Source organism: Cnephaeus nilssonii, assembly GCF_951640355.1.
Source record: "Cnephaeus nilssonii genome assembly, chromosome: 5".
Classification (NCBI taxonomy): Eukaryota; Metazoa; Chordata; class Mammalia; order Chiroptera; family Vespertilionidae; genus Cnephaeus; species Cnephaeus nilssonii.
In genome coordinates this window covers 23,839,543-23,865,574 of record NC_137076.1, presented here as the reverse complement: position 1 = coordinate 23,865,574, position 26,032 = coordinate 23,839,543, and the positions used below count along the sequence as shown (strand labels likewise).

Here is a 26,032-nt window from a genome sequence, read left to right as displayed (position 1 = left end):
CAACCAAGTGTTAATGAATAAGGAGGCTTTGGCTGAAAATAAATGGTCAAGATTTCTTCAAGTGTCTTTTAGTTTGCAACGTGGAAACACAGCTAGGCAAAAATCCCCGAAGTGTTCGTTCCAAAGAAGATGTAAAAATTAAGAGTTCTCAGAGTCAAGTCACGTGGTGGAGAAATATCTGTGCTGCATTCTTAGCCCTGGGATTGGTCCAGGAGGCTTATCAGGCAGATGTCCGGGGGTCTGGAGAAGGGATGCCAGGTGGCCTGGAGCATGGGCGCCAGGAGGTCTGGTGGCCTCCTGAGTCCTTTAGAAGATAATCGCGGGGTTATCTGCCAGTAAATAAATGTCAGGCTATTGCACAGAGGCTTACGTTCCCAGGCAAGCTAAGACAAGAAAAAGGATCATTTCTTCATGCTTGCCTCAGCCTTCATAGTATCAGTACTGTAACAGCTGGATTAAAATGACTCCACTGTGTATTTCCCCTATCCCTCTTTTCCTCCGTTTCCATCCGTCCTGGCCTGGGCCACCCTCTCGTCCCTGCTTACCCGCTGCATCTGGAAGTTGAACCAGGAATGCTCTGTGCTCACCGGCGGGTCACAGAGAGTTGGGGAAAGAACGCGGCAGCCCCCGGCCAGGAAAAACTTCGCTCTTTCAAGTCCAACGCGCCCGGCGGGGTCAGGTTCCCGCCCACCTGCCGGGGCTTGTTCTGCGGGAGAGAAGCGTCCTCGGCGCGCGGGTGGGCCAGGCCCGCGGGGCGTGGCCTGGAGCTCTGCCTATGGGGGTGCGGGGGGGGGGGGGGGCGCCGCCGGGGAGGTGGCGGGGCCTGTGACAGCGGGCGTGCGGGTCCCTCTCTGCTCCGGGCGCACTCGGGGTCTGCTGCCGCCTGCCCGTCCAGGTCCCGGGCGGCCCTGCCCGAGCCTCGGTCCGGCTGTGAGCGGCGCCGGCTGTGGAAGGACGCGGGGAGACCCAGGACATCTAGGGATGGTGAGCGTGCGGGGCCGGGGACGGGGAGGAGGGCGAGGGGCTGGCTGGTCCGACCCGCGGTGGCGTGAGGGCCTCCCCGCCATCGCCTCCCGGGTCTGCGGGCCTCGGTCCCCTCCCGCACGCAGCGTCGTGGCCGGGCCCTGTCACTGCGCGCGGATTCTTCGGCCCCGGAGCCCCGGAGCCCCGCGTCTCCCCAGATGGTGCGGGGACAAGGGGAGGGTCATCCGGGGACGATGGTGACTCAGTCTGCGGGGTTGCAGTGTGGGAGGAGCTGTGGTCGGTGGGTACCCAGTCTCTCCTTCCTCCCCAAGGGTGACTGTTTTCTCCTTTGTTTCCCAAATGTTTTTTTGTTTTTTTTTTTTGGGGGGGGGGGGGAGGGGGGAGTCACATTCAGGAAACTCTGCCCCAGGCTAGCCTTTCCTGTGAATGTCAGTACGTCCCTAAATATTCGAATCCTCCTCGCTTTCCCAAGCCCACTTCCCCTCCTGGAGTCACAACATCACGATGACTAACTCTGTCCTCGGGGGTACATTTCAAACAGACCCAATATTTTAATATTTTATCCTTTTCCCACAGAATTAAATGTCTCGTTTTTAAGATATATATATATATATATATATCTTATAAGAATATATATATATATTCTTATTTATTTCAGAGAGGAAGGAAGAGGGGGAGAGAGATAGAAACATCAACCCTACTGGGGATGGAGCTCGAAAACGGGAATCGGGAATCGAACCCGCGACCCTTCAGTCCGCAGGCCCACGCTCTATCCACTGAGCCAAACCAGCCAGGGCATGACTCCCCCTTGAGCCTGCCAAGGGAAGTACCTGAAGGCCCACTGACCTTCCTGGGGAGCCTCCCCTGCAGGTGTCCTACCTGCTCACACCCGGCAGGGAAGGAGCCTTTACACTGAGAAGCTACAAGTCCTGGAGAGCTGGGGGTGCAGGTGCACAAGGAGGGGGAGTGGGGAGGCGGCCCTTTCTAAGGCTGTGATTTCTTAACTCTGGACAGTTTTAGACCTTGTTTGAGTTTTGCATCCCCAGTGTGGGTGCACTCAGTGTCATTTGTGCACGTTGAGGAAGTCTGTGAAAGTCAGGAGTGTGTGTCCTGGGTTAGGGATTGTGAATTTGGGAGTTGATTTGGATTAGAACCCGACACTGAATCCAGCTGAGCACTTCCTCGCTGTGAGCTGAAGCCTGAGAGAGGGAGCGTTTCTGTTATTCCCCGGGGAGAGGAGGGTGTTGGAGCTCCCAGACTTCACTCCTGAGGCTGCTCAGGCGTCCCTCCCTCCTTCCCCAGGGACTGGCCCACCCCAGATGCTCTGCCTCAACCTGGAGAGTCTAGGATGTGGAACCTTCTGAAAGTGGCTCTCCTTCTGTCCTGTGGGAAGCAGGCTGCTCCTCTGAGCTGATTCCAGAACTTGTTTCTTTCCTTCGGATCCTTTATCCCCTGAATAGTGCAGGCCTTTCACGCTACTTCCCTGAGCACTTTGTAATTTCATTCCCTGTGTGAGAAATAACACTTTCAGTGTCTTGGACTTAAAAATGTAAATTGAGTCCTAGCCATTGTGGGTTGATTCCTGGTCAGGGCACATACCTAGGTTGTGGGTTTGATCCCTGGATGTTCTCTCTCTCTCTCTCTCTCTCTCTCTCTCTCTCTCTCTCTCTCTCTCTCGTTAATAAAAAGGATTTTTTTTTAAAAGAGTGAATAAAGTTAGTTGAATCAAACAGAATTTCTGAAAAAAAAATGTAAATTGATTGGGAGATCATGTTGGTAAGGCAAATAAATAATGGCACTAAATAGAATTTTTGGTACCTTCCAGGCTAGAAAACCTCAAGATGTGAGATGAATGTGTTTAAGCTCTCAGGCCCATTTTTTCTTTTTACATCAGTGTTTTTAATTGATATGAGGAAAACTATCAAAGCTTTTGCAAATTTTTTAAAAATGTACTATGTTTAAACAGCTAAACCCAAACCCAAATTGTGTCATAATATGCTACATAGTTCTGAAAATACCTTTAAGTGAGATTATGGGACAGGACAAACTAGGATGCAACTTGTCTTTTAGTTAGCAAGAGATTCAAATTTTTTTCACTCGTATGGTTTACATTTCCATAATCATTAGTATTTAAAATAATTAAATCTTAGAATGGTTTCCTATGTTAAGAAGTTGTAATTAAAGAAATACTTGCAGGTAGTAAAACACGGTATATATAATTTTCTGTGTTTATCTTAAATCTGTAAGATAAAAATGTCTAACTTAAGAAAACTCACTGCCCACATATCCTGGTGTCTCTAGAAATGTTACTCCAGCCACTCCCAAATACAGTTTTCATCATTTCTTGAGCCTCTTTGTTGGTGTTTTTTGTTTGTTTGTTTGTTTTTTAAATTTAAAAACAAAGCATTGCAAGTGCATGTTGTTCTTCTCCATGTTTGTCCTTATAATGAGAAGTCATATTCCACATTGTTTGGTATTTGCTGACAACTTAGGACTCCTCCTCTCTCTTCCCTGTGTCCGCACCAGGGCAGGCTGATTAGAAAATTCGGGACTCCCTCCTCTGGCACTGGCTTCAGATTCCAACCACACAAACTCATCTGTGTGCAGAATTCTTGCCCTAGCTCTGCCCCTGACAAAGAGTCTTTGCTTGAACAGGCTCCTGACTCCTCCCAGGCCTATCTTTGCATGTCCTTGTAAAACTCTGTTTTAGCAGGTACCCTGCTAAGTCGGGTGAACCAGAATCCTGCACCCCTCCTATCTGACCACCCTCCATATCTGCTCAGGTTCCTCCTCCTCCACCATCAGGCGATGCCTGGCCCCCCTGGCCTGTCTGCTGTAAGAATCCTGTTTGGTTCGTTTAGCAGGTACCCCCTCACCCCTGATTTTTCTCTGAGGAATTTTCCATCCACTGACCCCCACCCTGCTCTCTGGCCATGAAGTCCCACTTGCCCATGCTGTGCTCAGAGTTGACTTCAATCTTTGAAAGAGCCCTTTCTCACCCACTGCAAAATCCCACAGCAGCGGTCTCTACACCTATCACAGTGGTTCTCAACAAATTCTGCCTTACTATCTTTGACAAATAGAATAGAATTTTAGGCATTTGGGAGCAGGAGTGTGGGGTTGGGCCCCTCCTTAAACTTGTCCTGGGTTGTTGCCTTTGCTGGAATTCATCTCTGTGTTAGAGGGAAGCTGTGACAGAGGCTGGGTTGGCCCCAACATGCCCTGGGGGTGGAGGTGGGTAAGGGAGACGACACCCTGTGGCCCCATCTAGTTGTCACTTTTGAAAGAGCAGTTATTTAAAAAGAGAAAGAAGAGAGGAGGAAATACAGCCAGTAGGTGGCCAGCTGAGTCCACCCCCTACTACCAGAGGGCTCCGCAGATCCCTTAAGTACTCTTGAGAGTTCTTTTATCCGTGAGTTTGTTAACATTAGAACATCCAAACCTATGGAAAAATTAATGTGTTTATTAAATTTTCTTTGAGGCAAACCAAGGACGTGTCTGGAACATGATTTCCAGGATCTGAGAAAATGCTCGGGACAAGGGCAGTTTTGCAGTTCTTTTTATGCACTGGGAAATAAAAGAGGAGAAGTAAAAAAGATCACATGACTTCCATTGGTGGTAGATTGTGAAAGTGAGGGAAAGCAAGGTGGGAACATGTTATGATTGAATAAAAAGTACATTAATTTGGAATGATATCTAGGCAATAAGATCTAGTGTTTCCTTGAGAGTGTTGTGGGGTCGAACCCTGGAGTCAAAAATAAGACCACCGGAGGCTGCTAATTGATTAAAAAAAGCAGGCAAGGATTTATTGAAAACTGTCCAGGACGGCCGCGAGGGCACCACACGCAGGTGGCCACCCTCACGACCGCGCCATCCTAGGTGTAGGCAGTCCTTTTAAAGGTCTAAACCACAAGAATTTCCCTTTGTTCTAAATTCTGAATACATTGGAATGTGGATCTATCTTGCAAAAGCAGATTGTACAAAAGCAGGACTGAGCAGGGTTAATAATCTCTAAAGGTGGTCAACTCCTGGAGCCACTGAGTCAGTGGGCATCAATCTTCTGTGGTTCTGGTCCACAGGCACAGGAAAATGACCTTTGTGAGTCTCCAGGTCTCAATCTGGAGCTGAGGTAACTACCCTATTGTTTAAGCAAGTAAGTGAGTGCAGAAGCCAGAATAGCAGGGTTAAAATTTAAACAGCAGTTTTTACCTAAGTATAGTTGCTACCATATTTCAAGAGGATCTGGAGAAAAGGATTAATCTGGCATTTCAAATGTGTTTTAACCTTGATGCACAAGCACTGTGGACAGGGCTTAAGGCGAAAATAAACCTTTTACTAAAGAAGTTATAGGCCTAACAGTCCTATGATTGCAGGGGGTGAGGGGTGGGGACGGTGGTGGTGGAGATGGAATAGGGCCGTGGTCGGCAAACTGCGGCTCTTTGGCCCCTTGAGTGTGGCTCTTCCACAAAATACCACGGCCTGGGTGAGTCTAGTTCGAAGAAGTGGCGTTAGAAGAAGTTTAAGTTTAAAAAATTTGGCTCTCAAAAGAAATCTCAATCGTTGTACTGTTGATATTTGGCTCTGTGGACTAATGAGTTTGCCAACCACTGGAATAGGGTATATATAAGGATGAATGGTGATGGAAAAATAAATATAAAAAATTTTTAAAAAGTTATAGGCCTGAGGAGTGACTGCCCTCCCTGATCTGATGGTCCTGTGAGGTTGCTTTCGGTTCCTGAGCTGGTATGATTTACTCCATAAGCCCGTATTCTTGCCCAAGCCATGTAGGAGTGTGTTGTTTAACGTTGAAGTAGGGAGGGTTTCCCTGACTTCTGGGTCCTCACTGCCAGCTGTCAATTAGGCAGAAAGAGATGTGCATGAATTTCTGTCCAATCAGGGGCACCGCTGGGGCAGGTGGGTGGGGCCACACACCTCCTAGGCTGAATGTCAGAACTGGCTGGTGACAGCGTGTCCCCCCTCCCTTAATGGTCCCCGGTGGCTCTGTGGCAGCCTCTGAGCCACTGTGATCTACAAAGACCGTGGGACTCTGGGAGGGACTCCGAGACCCAGGAAACCCAGAAATGGTGAGTGTGCAGGGCCAGCTTCAGAGATGGGCACGAGAGGCCGGTGGGACCGCACGGAGCGGCCTGTGCTGGACCAGCCTTCCCTACGGTCAAATCCGGAGCCTGCAGACCCGCGTTCCCCAGGGGCTCTGCTGAGACCTGGGTCCCCTTCAGCACACAGCGCGGGGCTGAGCTGGCAGCCGACCCCTCGTCCCTCCCTCCTTGACCGCCCCCCTCCCCCCGCTCGGCTGTCTTGTCCAGTCCGTGTGCTCAGCGACGTTGGCCCCGGGCCCACAGCCTCTCTGGGCAGCTCTGCGCTTGCAGCCCCCGCATCTCCCAGAACGTGCTCGCCTGCAGGGCGGATCATCAAAGGGCAGTCAGGACTCGGTCTCTGGGTTTGTTTGTGAAAGCAGCTGTGGAATGTGGTGCCTCCAGTTTCTCCTTCCTGCCCTGGGGTGCCCCTTTTCTGGTGAGTTTTTCAAATATGTTGGAAGCAGGGTCTCAATACCATGACCCTGTCACCCCAGTCGCTTGGGACTGGCCAGAAGTACATCAAGGCCCAGTTTCCTGTATGCATTCCCAAAGGCTACTACCCGTCTTTGAATCACAGTATCCTTTTCAATGATTGGTCCTCCGGGGTGCATTTCAAACAGATCCCATATTTTACTTGTTTATATAGTTCTTAACAGAGTAATGGAATGTTCTCTTTTTAAAATTTATATTTGTCTGTGAATATTTTACAGGGAAAAAAAAATCCTAGAATAACTGCCTGAAATATGTTGTATGAAATCCTTTTGCCTCTTTTCCCAGGATCTTGCCTGGGCACAGGCATCCTATGGGAAGGCCTGTGGGTGGAGGTTCCTTTTTTGGGGGAAATTTTCCTGAGTGTTCTCTTTTGTTAGCACTGCCCCTCCCTGACTCTGTCACCTTGAAAACCTTTATTGACTGGTTTGTCTCATCTTTTCTCAATAGGAATAAAATGTTTTTCATCAGTAGAGCTTGAAAGACAGTATAAAGTAGTTCCAAACAGGCACAAAAGGTAAACTCTGAAAAAATTAAATATTTCAGTATTACATTTTTATAGTTATACGGTAGGCCTAATAGAGTTCTTTCATTCTTTTCTCCTGAGAATGTGCAGTAAGTTTCTGAAGTTTGTTTTGCTTTTTTTTTTAAATATATTTTATTGATTTTTTTTTTTTTTTTTTTTTTTTTTTTTTTTTTACAGAGAGGAAGAGAGAGGGATAGAGAGTTAGAAACATCGATCAGCTGCCTCTTGCACACCCCCTACTGGGGATGTGCCCGCAACCGAGGTACATGCCCTTGACTGGAATCGAACCTGGGACCCTTGAGTCCGCAGGCCGACGCTCTATCCACTGAGCCAAACTGGTTTCGGCTTGTTTTGCTTTTAAGTTGTGGACCAAAAAACAGGAGGGGGGGGGGGCAGTTTCTGTGAAAAGTAACCTCATGGGTGATCTGGTCACATTCTTAATTGGGCAGGTCATGGTGGATAGTCAGACCTCAGGCCTATAACTCCATTGGTAAGAGGTTCTAAGCCAGCCCTACCCATTATTCTTGTGCATCTAGATTAACACACCTTTAAAATGCCGTAATTAGCCCGACTGGTGGGCTCAGTGGTTGAGCCTTGATATATGAACCAGGAGGTCAGGGTTCGATTCCCCGTCAGAGCACATGCCCAGGTTTCCGGCTTGATCCCCAGTAGGGCCATGCAGAAGGCAACCGATCATTCTCTCTCATCATTGATATTTCTCTCTTCCTTCCTCTCTGAAATTAATAAAAAATATTTTTTAAAATAAAAGTAATAAAATGCACTAATTAATATTCTTCAAGAGAGCACATCATCTTGTTAATTATCCTGTAATCCAATCCCCCTTTGCTTTTTCCTACCCTCAAGTGATCTTCCTTATATTCCCTCCTTAATTTCAAATGTATAAAAGAAACTGCAAAACTGTTATTCTTTGGATCTTGATTCCTGGCAATTGTCATCAGTCTTGGCCCAAATAAACTCATAAAAATTATCTGCAGGCTTTGGACATTTCTTATGTAGACAGGGTGTTTTCAAATACAGTTCCAGCCCGGCTGGTGTGGCTCAGTGGTTGAGCATTGACCTACAAACAAGGATATCAAGGTTCGATTTCTGGTTAGGGCACCTGCTAGGGTTTTGGTTCCATCCCCAGTTGGGGCGGGGGGGGGGGGGGCATACAGGAGGCAGCCAATCAATGATTCTCTCATCATTGATGTTTCTATCTTTCTCACCTTCTCCCTTCCTTTCTGAAATCAATAAAAATATATTTAAAACAAAACAAATACAATTCTAGGGCGTCCTTTTGCAGAGCAGAAGTGTTCAAGTAAATTCATGAGAAAAGCTACAGCTTCCTGGGAATGAGCTGTACGTGCCGGGGCGGGTGCAGTGATGAAGCCCTCTCTGAGGTTGTAATTATTGCTCCTGAGGCCTAGATAGTTTGCGTTCAGAGTGTAATGTGTGCACACTGAGAGGTCTGTGAAGATCAGGGCTTCTGTCCCATGGACAAAGGGTTTACAAATTGGGAGATTTCAGGCTGAGGGTTTCCTCACAGTGAGAATGGGATCCCGGGGAGGGAGTGCTTCCATGCTTACAGGAGAGGGAAGGGTGTAGCTCCCAGTGACTCCTGGGGCTACTCAGGTGTCACCCACGTCCTTCCCCAGGGGCTGACCCACTGCAGGGGTTTATCTCAGCAGTGGGTGTCTAGACCCTTAGTGGAAACATTCCACTTTCTGAGTGTGCGTTTCCTTCTGAACTGTAGGGAGGCAGGCTGCTTATCTTGATTTCAATATTTGTGTTTCTTTTTTTAAAAATTCATTCTTTTATTATTATTATTATTGATTTCAGAGAGGAAGGGAGAGGGAGAAGAGAGATAGAAACATCAATGATGAGAGAGAATCATTGATTGGTTGCCTCCTGCAAGCAACCCGGGCATGTGCCCCTGACCGGAATGGAACCCGGGACTCTTCAGTCTGCAGGCTGATGCTCTATCCACTGAGCCAAACTGGTTAGGGCTGTGTTTCTTTTTATTGAATTACTTTCTCCGGTGAATATTGCAGCACTGTGATCTAGTTTCGACCCACAGGTTGAGAACCGCTGCTGTAGAGCCTAAGACCATCGGAAAACACAGATATTTACATTACGATTCATTAACAGCAGCAAAATTACAGTTATGAAGTAGCAACGAAAATAATTTTCTGGTTGGGGGTCACCACAACATGAGGAACTGTATTAAAGGGTCGCGGCATTAGAAAGGTTGAGAACCACTGCTAGCACCTGGGCTTTTCATCTGTAAGTTGATTTAGAGATACCATGTGATAATTGTGGAATCAAGGAGAATTTTGGTTCCATTTAGCGAGGGAACCCGAAGATATGAGGTGAGTGTTTTAAATTCTCAGGTGTTTTTCCTATTTTTGGGGGCAGTGTTTGTATGTCCATGTCTCTAGAGAACTTGCACATTGAAAAGGTTTGCCATTTCTAAGGCAACAGATTAACCAATTTTAATGGATGTGAGAAAAAAGCAATTGAGTTTATATTTTCATTGACATGAGGGAAACACCTCAAAACTTGTAAGAATTTATGAAAATCATGGTATTTTTTAGGTCTTCATTGCAAACTCCTAAAGCATTATCATATGCTACTCATTCCCCCAAAATATCCCCAGTGTGAAATACAGTGAAGGGACAAACTGTTATAATACATCTTGTCCCTTTTGTGAGAGAGAGATTGGGAAAGTTTTGATGATCTCCTGTTTTATATTCATTACTGTTTCAAGGATTAAATCTTGGAGTGGTATTCTATGTAGAAAAGGTAAAATTAAATTAATTCTAAAAAGCAAAAGCTAATTAAAATACTGATTAAGCATAGAAGATATGGTATATATAAATATTTTTTCTTAAAATTTTTTAAAATTGATTTTAGTGAGGAAGAGAGAGGGAGAGGGAGAAACATCAATGATGAGAGGGAATCATTGATCTTCTGCCTCCTGCATGCCCCACACTGGGGATGGTACCTGCAACCCAGGCATGTGTCCTTGACTAGGAATCAAACCGTGACCTCCTGGTTCATAGATGGACGCTCAACCACGGAGCCACGCTGGCTGGGCTATATTTTTCCTTTTTAAAAAAGAAATAGTATATTGGAAGGTTAATTCAGTTTCTAAGCTAGGAAACTAACTTAAGGAGACTCCCTGCCTATACTAGTATACCCTGCTCTACCCTTGTGCTCTTACTCCATCCACCCTCAAGTACTCAATTTTAATCACTTTGGATCATCTTGTTAGTGTTTATGTACAAACAAGCCAGTGAGGATTCCCATTTTCCTTACTGGTATTTGTTCTTGGAATGAGAGTAGATTCACACTTTTGATATTTGTTTACTGAAAACTTAAGCCTCGCCCCTCCCTTCCCCTGTCCTTATCTGTCAGGCTGGTAAGAACCTGGAGGCTCCTGCTCTGGGCACTGCTGCCAGCTGGGGAGCCCCTCCCCTGAGCTGTGCCTCCCTGTGTTGCATTGCTGACCTCACAGAGCCTGGGTTTTGTACTCAGAGGACTCTGGGTTGGCAGGTTTAGTCATTCCTTGATGTTTGGGAGCAGGAGGTTGGGAATGGAGCTCTCCTTAGGGTGAATGGTCCTGGGTCAATGTGTTGGCTGGAACCTACCTGTGTCTTTAGTGTGCAGGTGTGGCTGACGCTGGGGTCCCCCCAATAGGAGGGTGTTCTCAGGGGGAACGAGGATGATTGTACCCTGTGAATGAGGTGAGCTCATAAGGTGTTCACTCCTTGAAGAGCAGTTATTTCCGAGAGAAAGAGAAGAGGCAGGGAGAGGCAGCCCCCAGGGAGCAGGCTGAGCCCACATCCCTAACACCAGAGGGCTCGCCAGGTTGCTTTGCCTCTGCTGCTGCACCTGCCTCTCGGAAGCACAGACCCTGACCCTCTGGGCCACCGGGGACAACTCCCATAGTCTTATTATGGCACAGCGAAGGAGTTAGGAGACCCTACTGAGCCCGAGTTTTATATACAAAGGATTCTGGGTGTAATTATTGATCATTTGTTTTTTTGGGGGGAACAGAAGTATAGGAATGGGGTCTTCCTGACAGTGCTTCGGGTCTGATGTTTTGTTTGGAACCTATCTGTGCATTTAGAGTGAAGATGTGACTGAGGCTAAGTTCTCCTTTAAATTTAGGTGAGTTATATATAGGTGATTACTAGGCTCATTGTAGCCTATGAATTTGGTGACACCATCAGATGGTTATTCCTTAAAAAGCAGGCTTTTTTCTCTTTTTATATTTTGTAAGTTGTGATTTATTTCATGTTAAATTATAGTTGACATACAATATCATATTATTTTCAGATGCATAACATGGTAATTTAAAACTTATATACTTTAGGATGTGATCAGCAAATAAGTCAGTAACCATCTGTCACCTTTCAAAGTTATTACAATAGTATTGACTATTTTCTTTATGCTGTACATTAAATTCCGGTCACTTATTTATTATATAACTGGAAGTCTGTACCTCTTCTTCCTTTTTTTTTTAATTAATCCTCACCTGAGGATATTTTTCCATTGATTTTTAAAGAGTAGAAGGGAGAGAGAGTGGGAGGGGGAAGAGAGAGGAAGGCAGGACAGAGAGGGAGAAGAAACATTGATGTTGATTGGTTGCCTCCCACACGCTCCCCCGAGCAGGGATCAAACCTGCCACCCAGGTACGTGCCCTTGACCGGGAATCCAATCCAAGACCCTTTGGTCCGAGAGCTGATGCTCTAACCACGGAGCACACCGACCAGGGCTGTACCTCTTATACCTCTTCACCCTTTTCACCCATCTCTCCACTCCTCACTTCTCTGGCAACCATCACTCTGTTCTCTGTTATGATTTTGTTTCTGTTTTGTTTGTTGATTGGTTTTGTTCTTTTTAGATTCCACACATCAGTGAAATTATACAGTGTTTGTCTTTGTCTGTCTGGCTTAGTTCACTTAGCAAAACATTTTTGCCCTGGCTGGTTGCTCAGTGGTTAGAGCATAGGCCCGCACACCTGAGGGTCTCAGGTTCCCTCCCTGCCTGGGTTTTTGGGGCCCGTGTGGGAGGCAACCAGTCCATGTGTTCTCTCTCACATCAATGTTTCTCTCTCTCTCTCCACCGCCCTCCCACACCCTCTCCCTCCACTCTGAAAAGCAATGGAGAAAAATATCCTCGGGTGAGGATTTATAAAATAAATAAATAAAAACACTTTTGAGGGCCATCCTTACTTTATTATTATAACACCTATTCTCCTAAAATACTCCTTATTGAGCAGGAAAACTCCTAAACAATAATTCGTGAATTTAAATAAAATAAAATATTATTTGCCACTTCCAATTTAGGGGCACAAAATGGGACTTGATGGTTATCACCCCTTAGGAAAATTAGATGATATGGCCCAGTGTAAATTAAACAGGGGCTTCAAGGATTGAAAACTGTTCTAAGAAACCTTTTAGGAAGACATGATTATCTCCAGCTATCCCTTGAACAGCTGAATTGGGCATGTACTTGAACCTGAAAAGAAAGAATGACACCTCACAGTGGATTATCAACACCTTGAGGCTGTGGTCAGACCAAATAAACCCCTGTCCCCAGGACCCAGCCACCTTGGATTTGCTGACTCAGCAACCTGTACAGATTCTGCTCTCATAAGTGTGGGTTGGTCTGTTCTGTTTAGTGTCCGTTTCAACAGTCTCTCAGCTTTACTTGGGCTTCACCTTGAAGGGACATGATACCTTTCCTTTACCTGGTTACCCTCAGGGAACCGCAGCACCATACCACTGCACACAGTCTCTGCAGGCAGGGGCTGAACTGCACTCACCTCGCTCCGGGAGAGCAGGTATGACACAGTGTCATGACATTCCCCTTTGTGGACATTCATTTGACATACCTAAACAAAGTGGATGGGCCCTACCCGGTTTGGCTCAGTGGATAGAGCGTCGGCCTGCGGACTGAAGGGTCCCAGGTTCGATTCCGGTCAAGGGCATGTACCTTGGTTGTGGGCACATCCCCAGTGGGAGGTGTGCAGGAGGCGGCTGATCAATGTTTCTCTCTCATTGATGTGTCTAACTCGCTATCACTCTCCCTTCCTCTCTGTAAAAAAATCAATAAAATATATTAAAAAAAATAAAGTGGATGGGCCCTCGCCGGTTTGGCTCAGTGGATAGAGCATTAGCCTCTCTCTCTCACATCTATGTCTCTCTCTGTCTCTCGCCCTCCCTTCAATTCTCTCTAAAATTCAATGGGAAAATATCCTTGTGTCAGGATTAACCAGAAAATAAAAATAAAATGACAACACAATGAAATAGTCTCTCAGCAACCACCATGTGGCGTAGATTTTGTGTGTGTGTGTGTGTGTGTGTGTGTGTGTGTGTGTGTGTGTGTGTTTGGGAGGCAATATATTTCTTGTTTACAAAATTTACTTGAGTTCATTTATGCCATTACTTGCCCACCGTCCCACCTTGAATGGGCACCCCTATTATAGAAGATTCTAGGCTGTTTAAATAGTTGTGCAACAGGCACACCTGGTAATGTCCTCTGAGACGCCTTCATTATAAGGCTTCAGTTACCAGTTCTTATACCTCTTGGAGCTACCCATGATGGCCTTATGTTGTAATTTCTGTCTTGCTTATTTCTTTATTTTAAGTAGATGTTTATCAATTTTCACTGAGAACCCCTTTTTGTTTTATTTTTAAAAATGATTTCACACAATTACTTTTATTCTTTTTCTGTTTTATTATTTTTTTATTACTTTTGGGGGGTGACATTGGTTAATAAGATCATATAGGTTTCAAGCGTGCATTTTTATGATATATGATTTGTATATTGTATTATATGCCCACCACTGAAAATTAAATAGTCTTCCATCACCATATATTTGGTCCTCTCACCCTAACTATTTCCCCACTCCCCCTTCCCTCTGGTAACTACCATACTGTTGTCTATGAGTTTCAGTTTTATACCCCATATATGAGTGAAATCATATGGTTCTTAGGGTTTTTTAAGCGACTTATTTCACTTAGCATCATATTCTCAAGGTTCATTCATGTTGTTGCAAATAGCATTTCATCTTTTCTTATGGCTGGATAGTATTCCATAGTATGCATGCATTTTTTTTCTTTAATTCTGCTTACTTTGGATTTAATAGTTCTCTTTCTTGTTTGTAATTGTATGCTTATGTTAATAAGTATAGATCTTTTTTGTGTGTGTATTTGTTTGATGTCATAAATTACCCTTTGGGCATTGCTGTCGCTGCAGCCCATAACCTTCGATAAATTTTACTTTTATTTCATGTAGTTCAAAATAATTGTTTTACTCTTGAGAGGTCTTCTTTGATTTCATGTGTTACTTAGAACTTGTGTTGTTAAATGTTTACATATTTGGGGGTTTTCCAACTATGGTCCTGTTAGTGATTTCTAGATGAATGCCCGTGGTGTGAGAGCATATTTTGTATAATTTCTGTTTTTTCAGATTTGTTAAGGTGTATTTTATGTATCAGAATGTGTTCTGTCTTGGCAAAGGTTCCATGTGAACTTGAGAAAAACGGGTACGCCACTCTTATTGCATGAAGTATTTTATAAATTACAATGAGATCCAGTTGTTACATGGCGCTGTTGAGGTCTTCTCTGTGCTTGGTGTTTTTATGGCTGCTGGAATTTATTATTCATGATATGGGTTGTTGAAATCTGCAATGATAGCAGTGGACTTATCCATTTTCCCCGGCACTCTATCAGTTTTGCCCCATGTATTTTGCTTGTCCGTTGTTATGCACATACACATGAAGATTGCTATGCCTCCTTGGAGAATGGACCTCTTTATTGTTATTTTAAGTTTAAATCTATTATTTTAGATAAACTGTCATCTGTTATATAAATTATGATAAGAAATACAAAAACTATTAAGAATACCTTAATTTATTCTTTTTCTTATTGACCACCTTCATCATTTACATTCTTCCTAACGAATATAATTTCTTTCTTTCTTTTGTGTTAATCCTCACCCGAGGATATTTTTTCCATTGATTTTTAGAAAGAGTGGAAGGGAGGAGTAGAGACAGAGAAAGAGAAACATGGATGTGAGAATCACACATGATCAGTTGCCTCCTGCATGCACCCTGACCGGCAGGGGGTCCAGCCTGCAACTGAGGTGTGTGCTCTTGACCAGAATCAAACCAGTGACCTTCAGTTTGTGGGCCAGATCTCTAACCACTGAGAAAACCAGCTAGAGCTGAATACCATTTCTTTCAAAGTAAGTGTACTCATGACAAATTACCCCAATTTTTGTTATCAAAGACCTTTTTTCCTTTATTCTTGAAGGATAATTTTGTTTGACACAGAATTCTAGAAGAGTGTTGGTTTTTGTTTTAAGATATAAAAACCACTTTGCCCTAGCTGGTTTGGCTCAGTGGATAGAGCATCAGTCTGTGGACTGAAGGGTCCTGGGTTTGATTCGGGTCCAGGACACATGCCAGGTTGTAGGCTCGATCACCTGTGGAGGGCGTGCAGGAGGCAGCCGATCAATGATTCTCTCATTATTGATGTTTCTATCTCCCTCTTCTTCCCTCTCTAAAATTAATAAAAAACATATTAAAGAAACAAACAACACTATTTTACTTCAGTCTCTTTTTGCTTGAATAATTTCAGAAAAGAAATTTGATTTAATTTTTATCCTTTTTTATTGTAACTGAGTTTTTTCAATATATTCTGTTTGTGTTTGGATTTGCCCAATTTGAATCTGAGATACTTGGTTGTCATATTTAGTGTTATGTGAGCTCCCTGGGTTGACAGTTTGCTGTCTCTCATAATTTTAGGAAAATCTCAGTAATTGTTACTTCCTATATTTTTTCCTATATTTTTCAACCACATCCCTCCTCCTTCCCCTTGTGCCCACATCTGCTCAAGATGACAAGAAAACCTTAGTGCTCTCTCCTTGTAGTCAGAAGAGACTGAAGCCACCCAAGCTCCTGCCCGCGTGTGAACTCTCACCCTAGTGCACTTCCAAACCTCAAAACACAAGTCCATGGAGTTTTCTTGTTTTGCTCTTTGAAGCTATTTCATGCCTGCTGGAGATGACTGACTTAGTCGCCCCAGAGACTTCAATTGTGGAAGTAAGCCCAGTGGCATGGCTCAGGGGTTGACTGTTGACCTGTGAATCGGGAGGTCACAGTTCGATTCCCAGTCTGGGCACATGCCCGGATTGTAGGTTCAATCCCCAGTGCGGGGCGTGCAGGAAGCAGCCAATTGATGATTCTCTCTCATCATTGATGTTTCTATCTCTCTCTCGATCTCCCTTCTTCTCTGAAATCAATTAAAAATATATATTTAAAAAAATTGTGGAAGTAACAGGTCCTTTCATACCCTATTGGCCATGCATGGTGTCATGAGCTGAGGGATTCCCATGCTGGAGTTGAGCTATCATGTTCCTTTACTGCACGGGGGCGTGTTGCGTGGTGAGGGGTGTTGGAAATGAAAAAAAGGGAGGGCATCCTCTAGAGTGGCTGAAGGGAAGCACTGCTGATGCCTTTATGTAATTTATAATCATGGCAAATTCATCATGAAACCATGGTGGACGCCGATGAGCTCTCTTGCAATCTGTAGCTTTTAACCTGCTCTTCAGTGTCAGCAGGTCCCAGAATTGACTGTTAGGGTTGTGCTAGAAGGAGCACTTTGTCTTATTAGTATCTCAGTGTGTGTACCTGCATGTGCCAAAAATTGGCTGGAAGTGTTATCAGACCGGGTCTGGGTCCGGGGCGGGTTTGCCTAGAGCTGGCCTGTAGTGTATGGGTTCTTGACTTCATGTAGGAAAGATTTCACATGAGTCCAGGTGACTTTTGAGAGTGTGTTCATTAAAGACAGAGAGGGTTAAAGGTAGGAAAGGCAACAGGCGAGGAAAATTCAGAGAAAAGGGGGACTTGCAGACTGGTTCGGGGGGTTAGCTCGAACTGCTGCTGCCCAATGCTCCCCTGGTTGGAAGTCTTGTGGGGTTTAAGAGAAAAAATAACAAAGATACAAACAAAGATACAAGGTGTGGCCCTGGCTGGTGTGGCTAAGTGGTTAGAGTTTCAGTCCTCACACGGAAGGGTCAAGGGTTCGGTTCCTGGTTAAGGCCACATACCTGGATTGTGGTTTCACTCCCCACCCCAGTCGGGGTGAATACAGGAGACAACCAGTCCGTGTGTCTCTCTCACATCAATGTTTCTCCCCTCCCCGCCCCCCGCCACTCTCCCCTCCCGCCTTCCTCCCTTACACACACTCTGAACAGCAATGAAAAAAATATCCTCAGGTGAGGAAAAAAAAAAAAAGATACAAGGTGTGTGTGTGCTCTTTGAAGAGTCTTAAGGTGGCTTCTTTGTCTTGAAGCTTTTTTTTCTCTCTCTCTCTTTGATTCCCGAAATCCTAGGGGAATATTCATTAGCTTTTCAGGTGTGTCCTTCAATATGTTGACTCATCAAAATGTGCATATAGAGGGGTCAGGGGTTATTTTCTGGTTAGTTTCATTAAAAAAATATATTTATTTATTTATTTATTTATTTATTTATTTATTTATTTATTTATTTATTTATTTCAGAGAGGAAGGGTGAGGGAGAGAGAGATAGAAACATCAATGATGAGAGAGAATCTGATAGGCTGCCTCCTGCATGCTCCCTACTGGGGATCGAGCCCACAACCCAGGCATTTGCCCTTGGCCAGAATCAAACAGGGACCCTTCAATCTACAGGCCAACGCTCTGTCTATTGAGTCAAACTGGCTAGGGCTGGTTAGTTTCATTTTTAAAGAATGTCATCAAGAACATCATTGTAGAGGGATTGGGATTGAGGCCATTCTATCCCTGAACAGTCTGGAATTTGCAAACCATTTGTTCCTTAGTGTCATTGGTTAGAGAAGATAAAACCTTGTGATTCGTTAGCTGCCTGTAAATTGCTCAGGTTGTTTGGGCTTGTTTAATTATTTTCTTTCAGTTTCCCTTATTCCACTTGCCAAGCAACCCCCCTACCTTCTTACTATCCTGCCTCAGAAGCAGCCCTGATGCACACGAGGACAGGGGTTTTGTGGTCTAAATTGTCCTGCCTTCTTCCTAATATCTGAGCTCTAAGTTCCAAATAACTTTCTAGGCCATAAAATTGTACCGAAAGAAGAAGGAAGAACTGAGTCTGTGATAAGTATTACCCAAGGTCAAAGTAGTGCTTCCCCATAAGAATGTTTTAGTCAGCCAGCTGCCTCGGATTGCAGGCATACCTTGGAGATATTGCAGGTTCAGTTCCAGACCATCGCAGAAAAGTGCATGAGTCAATAATTATTCTAGCCCTAACCGGTTTGGCTCAGTGGATAGAGCATCGGCCTGAGGACTCAAGGGTCCCAGGTTTGATTCTGGTTGGGGACATGTACCTTGGTTGTGGGCACACCCCAGTGGGGGGTGTGCAGGAGGCAGCCGATTGATGTTTCTCTCTCATCGATGTTTCTAACTCTCTCCCCCTTCCTCTCTGTAAAAAATCAATAAAATATATTTAAAAATATAAAAAATAATTATTCTACAGTTTTTTTGGTTCCCCAGTATATAAAGAAGTTCTATTTACATGATACTTTAGTCTGTTAAGTGTGCAATACCATGTCTCCAATGTCAGTGTACATGCCATAGTTAATAAAAATACTTTACTGTGCAGTCCTGGCTGGGTAGCACAGTTGGTTAGAACATTGTCCCAATACACCAAGGTTGCAGGTTCGATCTTGAGTCAGGGCACATACAAGAATCAACCAATGAATGCATAAATAAGTGGAACAACAACAAATAAGATGTTTCTCTCTTCCTTCCTCTCTCTAAAATCAATAAATAAAATTTAAAAATACTTTATGGCTTAAAAAAAGCTCACCATCATCTGAGCCTTCAAGGAGGTGCAATCATATCTCCATATTGATAAAAATGCAATATCTGCCAAATGCAATAAATTAAAGCCCAATAAACAAAGTATGTCTGTACTCCTAATGGTCTGTAGAACTTCAAGACAGCATGGCCAGCTAGGCTCTGCTAAATGTAGGATTTCCACAAGCCTCTTGGACTCTTCGTTTTTGGTAATTGGAACAGAAGGAAAAGCTTCCAGTTTTTCACTATGTTTTTATTTATTTAAACCTCATGCAGATGAGGTATAATGGGTGCGGTAAATGGGTAATAAGGAGACAGATGGAAAGAATTTTTTCATAATGAATCGATGGGAGAGAGAGAGGGAAACATCAGTTGTGAGAGAGATACATCAATTGGTTGCCTCCCAGGTATGTGCCCTTGACCACAAATCGAACCCATGATCCTTCAGTGCATGGGCTGACGCTCTAACTGCTGAGCACACCGGCCAGAGCTGATGCTTTTTAAAATATATATATATATATATATATATATATATATATTAGAGGCCCAGTGCACGAAATTCGTGCACTGGTGGGGAGGGGGGGTCCTTCAGCCAAGCCTGCCCCCTCTGACAGACTGGGAGCCCTCAGGAGATGTCCTACTGATGGGGAGCGGGCCTAAGCCGCAGTCTGGCCTTCCCCTGCGGGAGGTGACTGGGCTGATCAGGGGAAGGCACCAGCCCCATCACCCCACTCCTGCTGCCACTGTCACAGCCGCCAAGGTGTTTTCACCAACACGGACTCCAGTCCCTACACCATGAAAAAATGACAGCTTTCTTTAGGCACTTTCAAGATGTGTCTTTCATAGGATATGACATTTCTTTTCTTTCTTTCTTTTTTTATCCTCACCTGAGGATATGTTTCCATTGATTTTTACAGAGCTTGGAAGAGAGAGGGAAAGACAGAGAGAAACATCAATGTGAGAGGGACACTTCGATTGGTTGCCTCCTGCATGAGCCCTGACCTGGGCCATGACCAGGGAGGAGCCTGCAACCTAGGTACATGCCCTTGATCAGAATCGAACCTGGACCCTGCGGTGGGCAGACCAAGGCTCTATTCACTGAGCCAAACTGGCTAGGGCAGGATATGACATTTCTTAGCCCTCCAGCAGCACACCTTAGTTTTTCCTCCAGGAGTGTGGTGGAAAAACCTTAGAACACCTTCTTAGGTTCTTATTACTCAAGTTACCAAGAACACTGTGAGAGGCAGCTTACAGGGAGCTTAGCCAATGAGCCTTCAGAAAAGGTGTTTCTTCTGCAGTTCATGCACAGAGGACCCCCTTCATTGTGTCTGCAGGGCTTTTCCGTCCACTGGGCTGGGGGCATGCCCCAAGCCGCACTGCGGGGGGCTGCCAGGGGCATGCCCCCAGCCCAGCGGCCCTGCTTTCTGTCAGCTGCACTTCTGTCTGCTGGGCCAGAGATGTGTCCCAAGCTGCACAGCATCGCTCCCCGGCCCAGTGTCTGTCCGCTTGGCGTGTCCCAAGTTGCGCTGTGGCGGCTCACCCCCGGCCCACCGCCTGCTTTCTGTCAGCTGGGCTTCTGTCTGCTGGGCCGGGGGCGTGTCCCAAGCTGCGGGGGTGGCGACTCTGAGCATGCCCCCAGCCCAGCAGCCCAGCGTTCTGTCTGCAGCTCTTCCTCCCTCTGCGGCCTGTGAGTGGGACGCTAGCATTCCACCCTGGTGCTATGTGGGCCGCCAAGCAGCCCTGGCTCTGAGCAGCCCCCAGCCCAGCAGCCCGGTTCTGTAGCTGGGCTTCTGTCTACTGGGCCAGGGGCGTGTCCCAAGCCGTGCAGTGCCGGCTCTGAGCAGCCCCCAGCCCAGCGTCTGTCCGTTTGGCGTGTCCCAAGTCACACTGCGGCGGCTCAGAGCTCACCCCCGGCCCACAGCCTGCTTTCTGTCTGCTGGGCCGGGGGCGTGTTCCAAGCTGCGCGGGCGGCGGCTCTGAGCATGCCCCCGGCCCAGCAGCCCAGCGTTCTGTCTGCAGCTCTTCCTCCCTCTGCGTCCCACCCTGGTGCTATGTGCGCCGCCATCTTTGTAGCGGAGGTACGGTCAATTTGCATATTACTCCTTTATTAGATAGGATATATATATACATATATATACATATATATGTATATATATATATATATAAAATTGCTTTTTAGAGAGAGAGGAAGGGAGAGTGAGAGAGAAAGAGAAACATCAATGTGAGAATGAACATCAATCAGCTGCCTCCTGCATGCCCCCCACTGGGGATTGAGCCCACAACCCCAGGTATGTGACCTGATCAGGAATCCAACCAGCAACCTTTTGGTGCATGGAACAATGCCCAACTAACTGAGCCACACTGGCCAGGGCAGATGATTTTAAAATAATAGTATTTGTTTTATTAGTGTAACATGTCTGTCATTTCCCAGTATACTCTGAACCCTGACATTAGAGAAAGATATGATGTAATGTGATCACAGTAAAAATGTGTTGATAATTTTTACTTCCTTATGATGGTATTAATTTTATAAAAAATTAAGTGTAGATAGAGAGTAAATTATTGATGATTAACTCATAGTATAAATGTTTGTAAATGATAGAATCAGATGTTACCTTCTTATAAATGGAGTCTAGGTGTCCAGTGCTATCAGTCTCACTCATCCTACTGTACACACATTTGGGGTGTTTTAGGACTCAGTGGCCTTTGAGGATGTGGCTGTGAACTTCAGTCTGGAAGAGTGGGCCTTACTGGAGCCTTCACAGAAGAAACTCTACAGAGATGTGATGCTGGAAACCTTTAGGAACCTGGTTTCAATAGGTAAGGATGACAAGTTCCTTTCACTTCCTCATTTAGAGGACAAATATTTCTTATCCTTCAACATTGTCTTAAGGTGTACAATGTGGGAAGAGAGGACACTGGTAAATAAACTGGGCATGGTCATAGCTAATTATAGAACTAAAATCTAATAAACTTTCTATAATTTCTAATACTTTGGAATGCTTTCTTTGGGTCTGCATTATAGGTAAAAAATGGGAAGATGTTGATATGGAAGATCAGTACAAAAACCAACAGAGAAAACAAAGGTGAGTCACACAGTAGAAAGCAGGGTCTCACAGCCCTAGCTGGTTTGGCTCAGTGGATAAAGTGTTGGCTTGTTGACCAAAAGGTCCCAGATTTGATTCCAGTGAAGGGCACGTACCTTGGTTGCAGGCTCCTCCCCGGCCCAGGCCCTGGTCAGGGCACATGCAGGAGGCAACCAATCAGTGTGTTTCTCTCACATCGATGTTTCTGTCTTTCCCTCTCTCTTCCACATTTTCTAAAAGATCAATGGAAAAATATCTTTGGGTGGTGATGATGATGATGATGATGATGAAGAAGAAGACAAAATAACCCCTGCTTCAAATTAATTACTTCCCAGAAATTTTCACCAAATTACTTTCTTATATATGACATAGATGTTCATTTTTGCAAACTAGTTCCCATGGAGACAGCATTAATAAACTGTATATATGAATGTCACTGTTTTAATAATTGCAAGGTAAAGTTGTCTTTTAGAGTTTTCAGTGTGTTCTATTTCAAACAATATGAATCAAGCAGAATACTTACAATTTTGCTATAAATTATAAAAAATATAATTCAAATATTCTACTAATAAATACATAACATCACTAATAAATAAATTATTAATAATGTGCTTCTTTTTTTCCCCTCCTCCAGAATTCATATGGTAGAGAGGCTCTGTAAAGGAGAAAAAAGTAGTCAGTATGGGGAAAACTTCAGCTTTATTCCCAATATTAATGTGAAGAAGAAAATGTTTCCATCACTAAAACCCTGGGAAGACAGTGTGCATGGAAAAGTCATCATGGATCATTCATCCAATAATAGGCACACTAGGTGTCACTCTGGACACAAACCGGCTGAGTATCATAAGTATGGAGAGAAGCCATATAAATGTAACACATGTGGGCGAGCTTTCCGTTATCTTCAGTGTTTTGAAAAACACAAACAAAATCACAACGTTGAGAAACCCTATAAATGTGAGGAATGTGGGAAAACATTCATGTGGCTCAAAGCCCTCCAAAGACACATGATCACACACACTGTTGATGTTCCTTATAAATGTAAGGTGTGTGGGAAAACCTTTAGTTCTTCAGCTGCACTGCAAATATGTGAGAGAGCCCACACAGGAGAGAAGCCCTATCAATGTAAACACTGTGGGAAAGCCTTCAGATGTTATAAAAGTTTTCAGAGACATGAAAGAAATCACACTGAAGAGAAACCCTATCTATGCCAAAAATGTGGTAAGGCATTCATGTATCCCAGTTACCTTCGAATACATGAAGCAACTCACACTGAAGAGAAACCCTATGAATGTCAGGAATGCGGAAAGGCCTTCCGATCTTACAGTGCCTTAAAACCACACAGAAGAACTCATGAAGGAGAGAAACCCTATGAATGTAAGGAATGTGGAAAGGCCTTCAGTAATTACAGGTCCTTACAAATACATGAAAGGTCTCACACTGGAGAGAAACCCTATGAATGCAAGCATTGTGGTAAAGCATTCAGCGCTCCCAATTACCTTCGAAAACATGAAAGAACTCATATTGCAGAAAAACGATATAAATGTAAAGAATGTGAAAAAGCCTTTAGATTTTCTAATTCCTTACAAACACATGAAAGGACGCACACAGGAGAGAAACCCTATGGATGTAAAGAATGTGGAAAAGCCTTCAGATCTTCTGGTAACTTACAAACACATGAAAGAACTCACACAGGAGAGAAACCTTACAAATGCAAGGAATGTGAAAAATCATTCAGATATTCCAGTTCTTTACAAATGCACAAAAGGACTCACAAAGGAGAGGAACCCTATGTCTGTAAAAAATGCAGTAAAGCATTCAGATATCCCAGTAATCTTCGAATACATGAAAGAATTCACAGTGGGGAGAGACCCTATGGATGTAAGCAATGTGGAAAGGCCTTCATATCTTACAGTTCCTTACAAACACATGAAAGGACTCACACTGGAGAGAAGCCCTTTGAATGTAAACATTGTGGTAAAGCCTTCATTTCTCGAAAATCCCTTCAAAGACATGTGAAAATGCATACTTGAAATAATGCATTTCAAGTATCAGTGTAAGGAGTGTGGGGGAGCATTCACTTGTCTTAGTTGGCATCAAAGACAAAAGAATTCACACTGGAAATAGACACTATGAATGAAAACAATGTGGTAAAGCCTACATTGAACAGAGTTCCTTACAATGACATGAAAGAACTCACACTGGAATAAGAACTATGAATGTCAGGTCTGCATAAAAGCCTTTACTTTTAACAAAATCCTTCAAAATCACAAGATGAGAGTGTACTCAGCAGAGAAACTACATAAATGTGAGGCATGTGGGAAAACCTTCAGTCATTTCTCTTCTGAAGATGTGAAAGGACTCACTGGGTCAAATCTCTTGAATGTAATCAGTGTGGGAAATGCTTCAATTGGCCCATATCCTTACTTGTAAAACTTCCACCAAAAATATAAAAATGTAAAAACAAAAAAAAATAAAAATGTAAATAATGTAAGAATATGTGATGAAAAGTAATTAATATAGCCCTGACTGATGTGGCTCACTTGGTTGGAGTGTCATTCCCATGCACCAAAGGATTGTAGTTTCGATGCCCAGTCAGGGCACATTCCCATGTTTCTGGTTCAATTCCTGGTAGGGGCGTGTAAGGGAGGCAACTGAAAGGATGTTTCTCATGTCAATGTTTCTCTCTCTCCCTCTCCCTCTCTCCCTCTCTCCCCTTCTTCCTCTCCCTCTCCCTCTCTGTCTCTCTCTGTAAAATCAATTAAAAAACCCCAGCATATCCTCAGGTGAGAATTAAACAAATTAATTCATATAAAATATCGTAGAAATTTTTCAACATTAAAGGGTTAATAATAAAATTGTAACTCTCTCTTCCTCTTCCTCTCTCCCTCTCTCCCTCTCTCCCCCTCTCCCTTTCTCTCTCCCTCTCTTTCTCTCTCTCTCAAATCAATTTTAATAACCCCAGCATATCCTCAGGTGAGAATTAAACAAATTAATTCATATACATATAATATTGTAGAAAATTTCAACATTAAAGGGTTGGTAATAAAATTGTAAATTACGTTCACCCAACTTCTTTCTTTTCTTACTAAATAGTGCATCATTGAATACTGGGTTTTTACTGAAGTAGGCACTTGGACAAGGGGGAGGGGAGGTTAGGAGCATTGACCAATTACATCATCAAAAATCCACCTACAACTTCAGATGGGCCTCTGCATGTATGGATTTCCAATTTTTTACAGAGATTTTAACCCCAATATAAGTGGACTGTGCAGTTCAAATTTACGTTGTTCAAGGGTCAACTGAAACTATTTTCAGAAATGAGTATCGATGGGAGATAGTTCTGCAAGTTGTCTTTCAGCAATAGTCTATAACATGACGAGGTAGTGACTTATTAAATCAGTAACATTGTCTTTTTATATTTTAAAGTCTGTTAGATTTATGGGTTAATTCAAGTGTATTTCTAATATGCAATTATGTTTATTTTTTAAGATGTTTATTTTTGTATGTATTAAAGGGCCATTGAAAAATGACAGTTTGGTTTAAGTTGAGACTTTCCTACAGGTCTTATGACAGTTCCTGCACATTCCTGGTCTATTATACTAGTATATATTCTCCCTTTCTTATTCAATAAGTCTTTTTTTGGGGGGGGGGGGTAAAAAATCCTACTTTTCCCACTCTTATAAAAAGTTGGAGTAAATTTTGTTTGTCATGTTTATGAAAGAATGAAGTTTTATGTGTTATTATTTTTACTGTTAAACGTTCGCTTTTTCTTTTGACCGACATATGGTAAGTAGATGTTGATTTAAGAAGAGAGACCTGCTCTGGCTGGATGGCTTAGTTGGTTGGAGTATCATTCTGTCCACCAAAAGGATTGCAGGTTTGATTCCAGGCAGGAGGCAACTGGTCGATGTTTCTCATAGCTCTCTCTCTCTCTCTCTCTCTCCCTCCCTCCCTCCCTCTCTCTCAAATCAATAAAAATATAT

At 43.9% G+C, this 26,032-nt stretch overlaps 1 protein-coding gene across 1 annotated transcript; it reads left to right on the top strand.

Annotated features, from left to right (window-relative positions):
- Positions 1–853: 853 nt before the first annotated feature.
- LOC307099189 (uncharacterized protein) lies at positions 854–25,561 on the top strand. Its single transcript, XM_079770386.1, has 4 exons — positions 854–984; positions 21,657–21,783; positions 21,989–22,049; positions 22,684–25,561. Exons 1-4 carry the CDS (start codon positions 982–984, stop codon positions 24,077–24,079), a joined length of 1,587 nt encoding a protein of 528 aa, XP_079626512.1. The 5' UTR covers positions 854–981; the 3' UTR covers positions 24,080–25,561.
- The last annotated feature ends 471 nt before the right edge of the window (positions 25,562–26,032 follow it).

Coding starts and splice junctions, on each gene's coding strand:
- LOC307099189 (XM_079770386.1), top strand. Junction 21,784..21,988: donor TAGGAACCTGGTTTCAATAG/GTAAGGATGACA, acceptor TCTGCATTATAG/GTAAAAAATGGGAAGATGTT. Junction 22,050..22,683: donor AACCAACAGAGAAAACAAAG/GTGAGTCACACA, acceptor CCCCTCCTCCAG/AATTCATATGGTAGAGAGGC.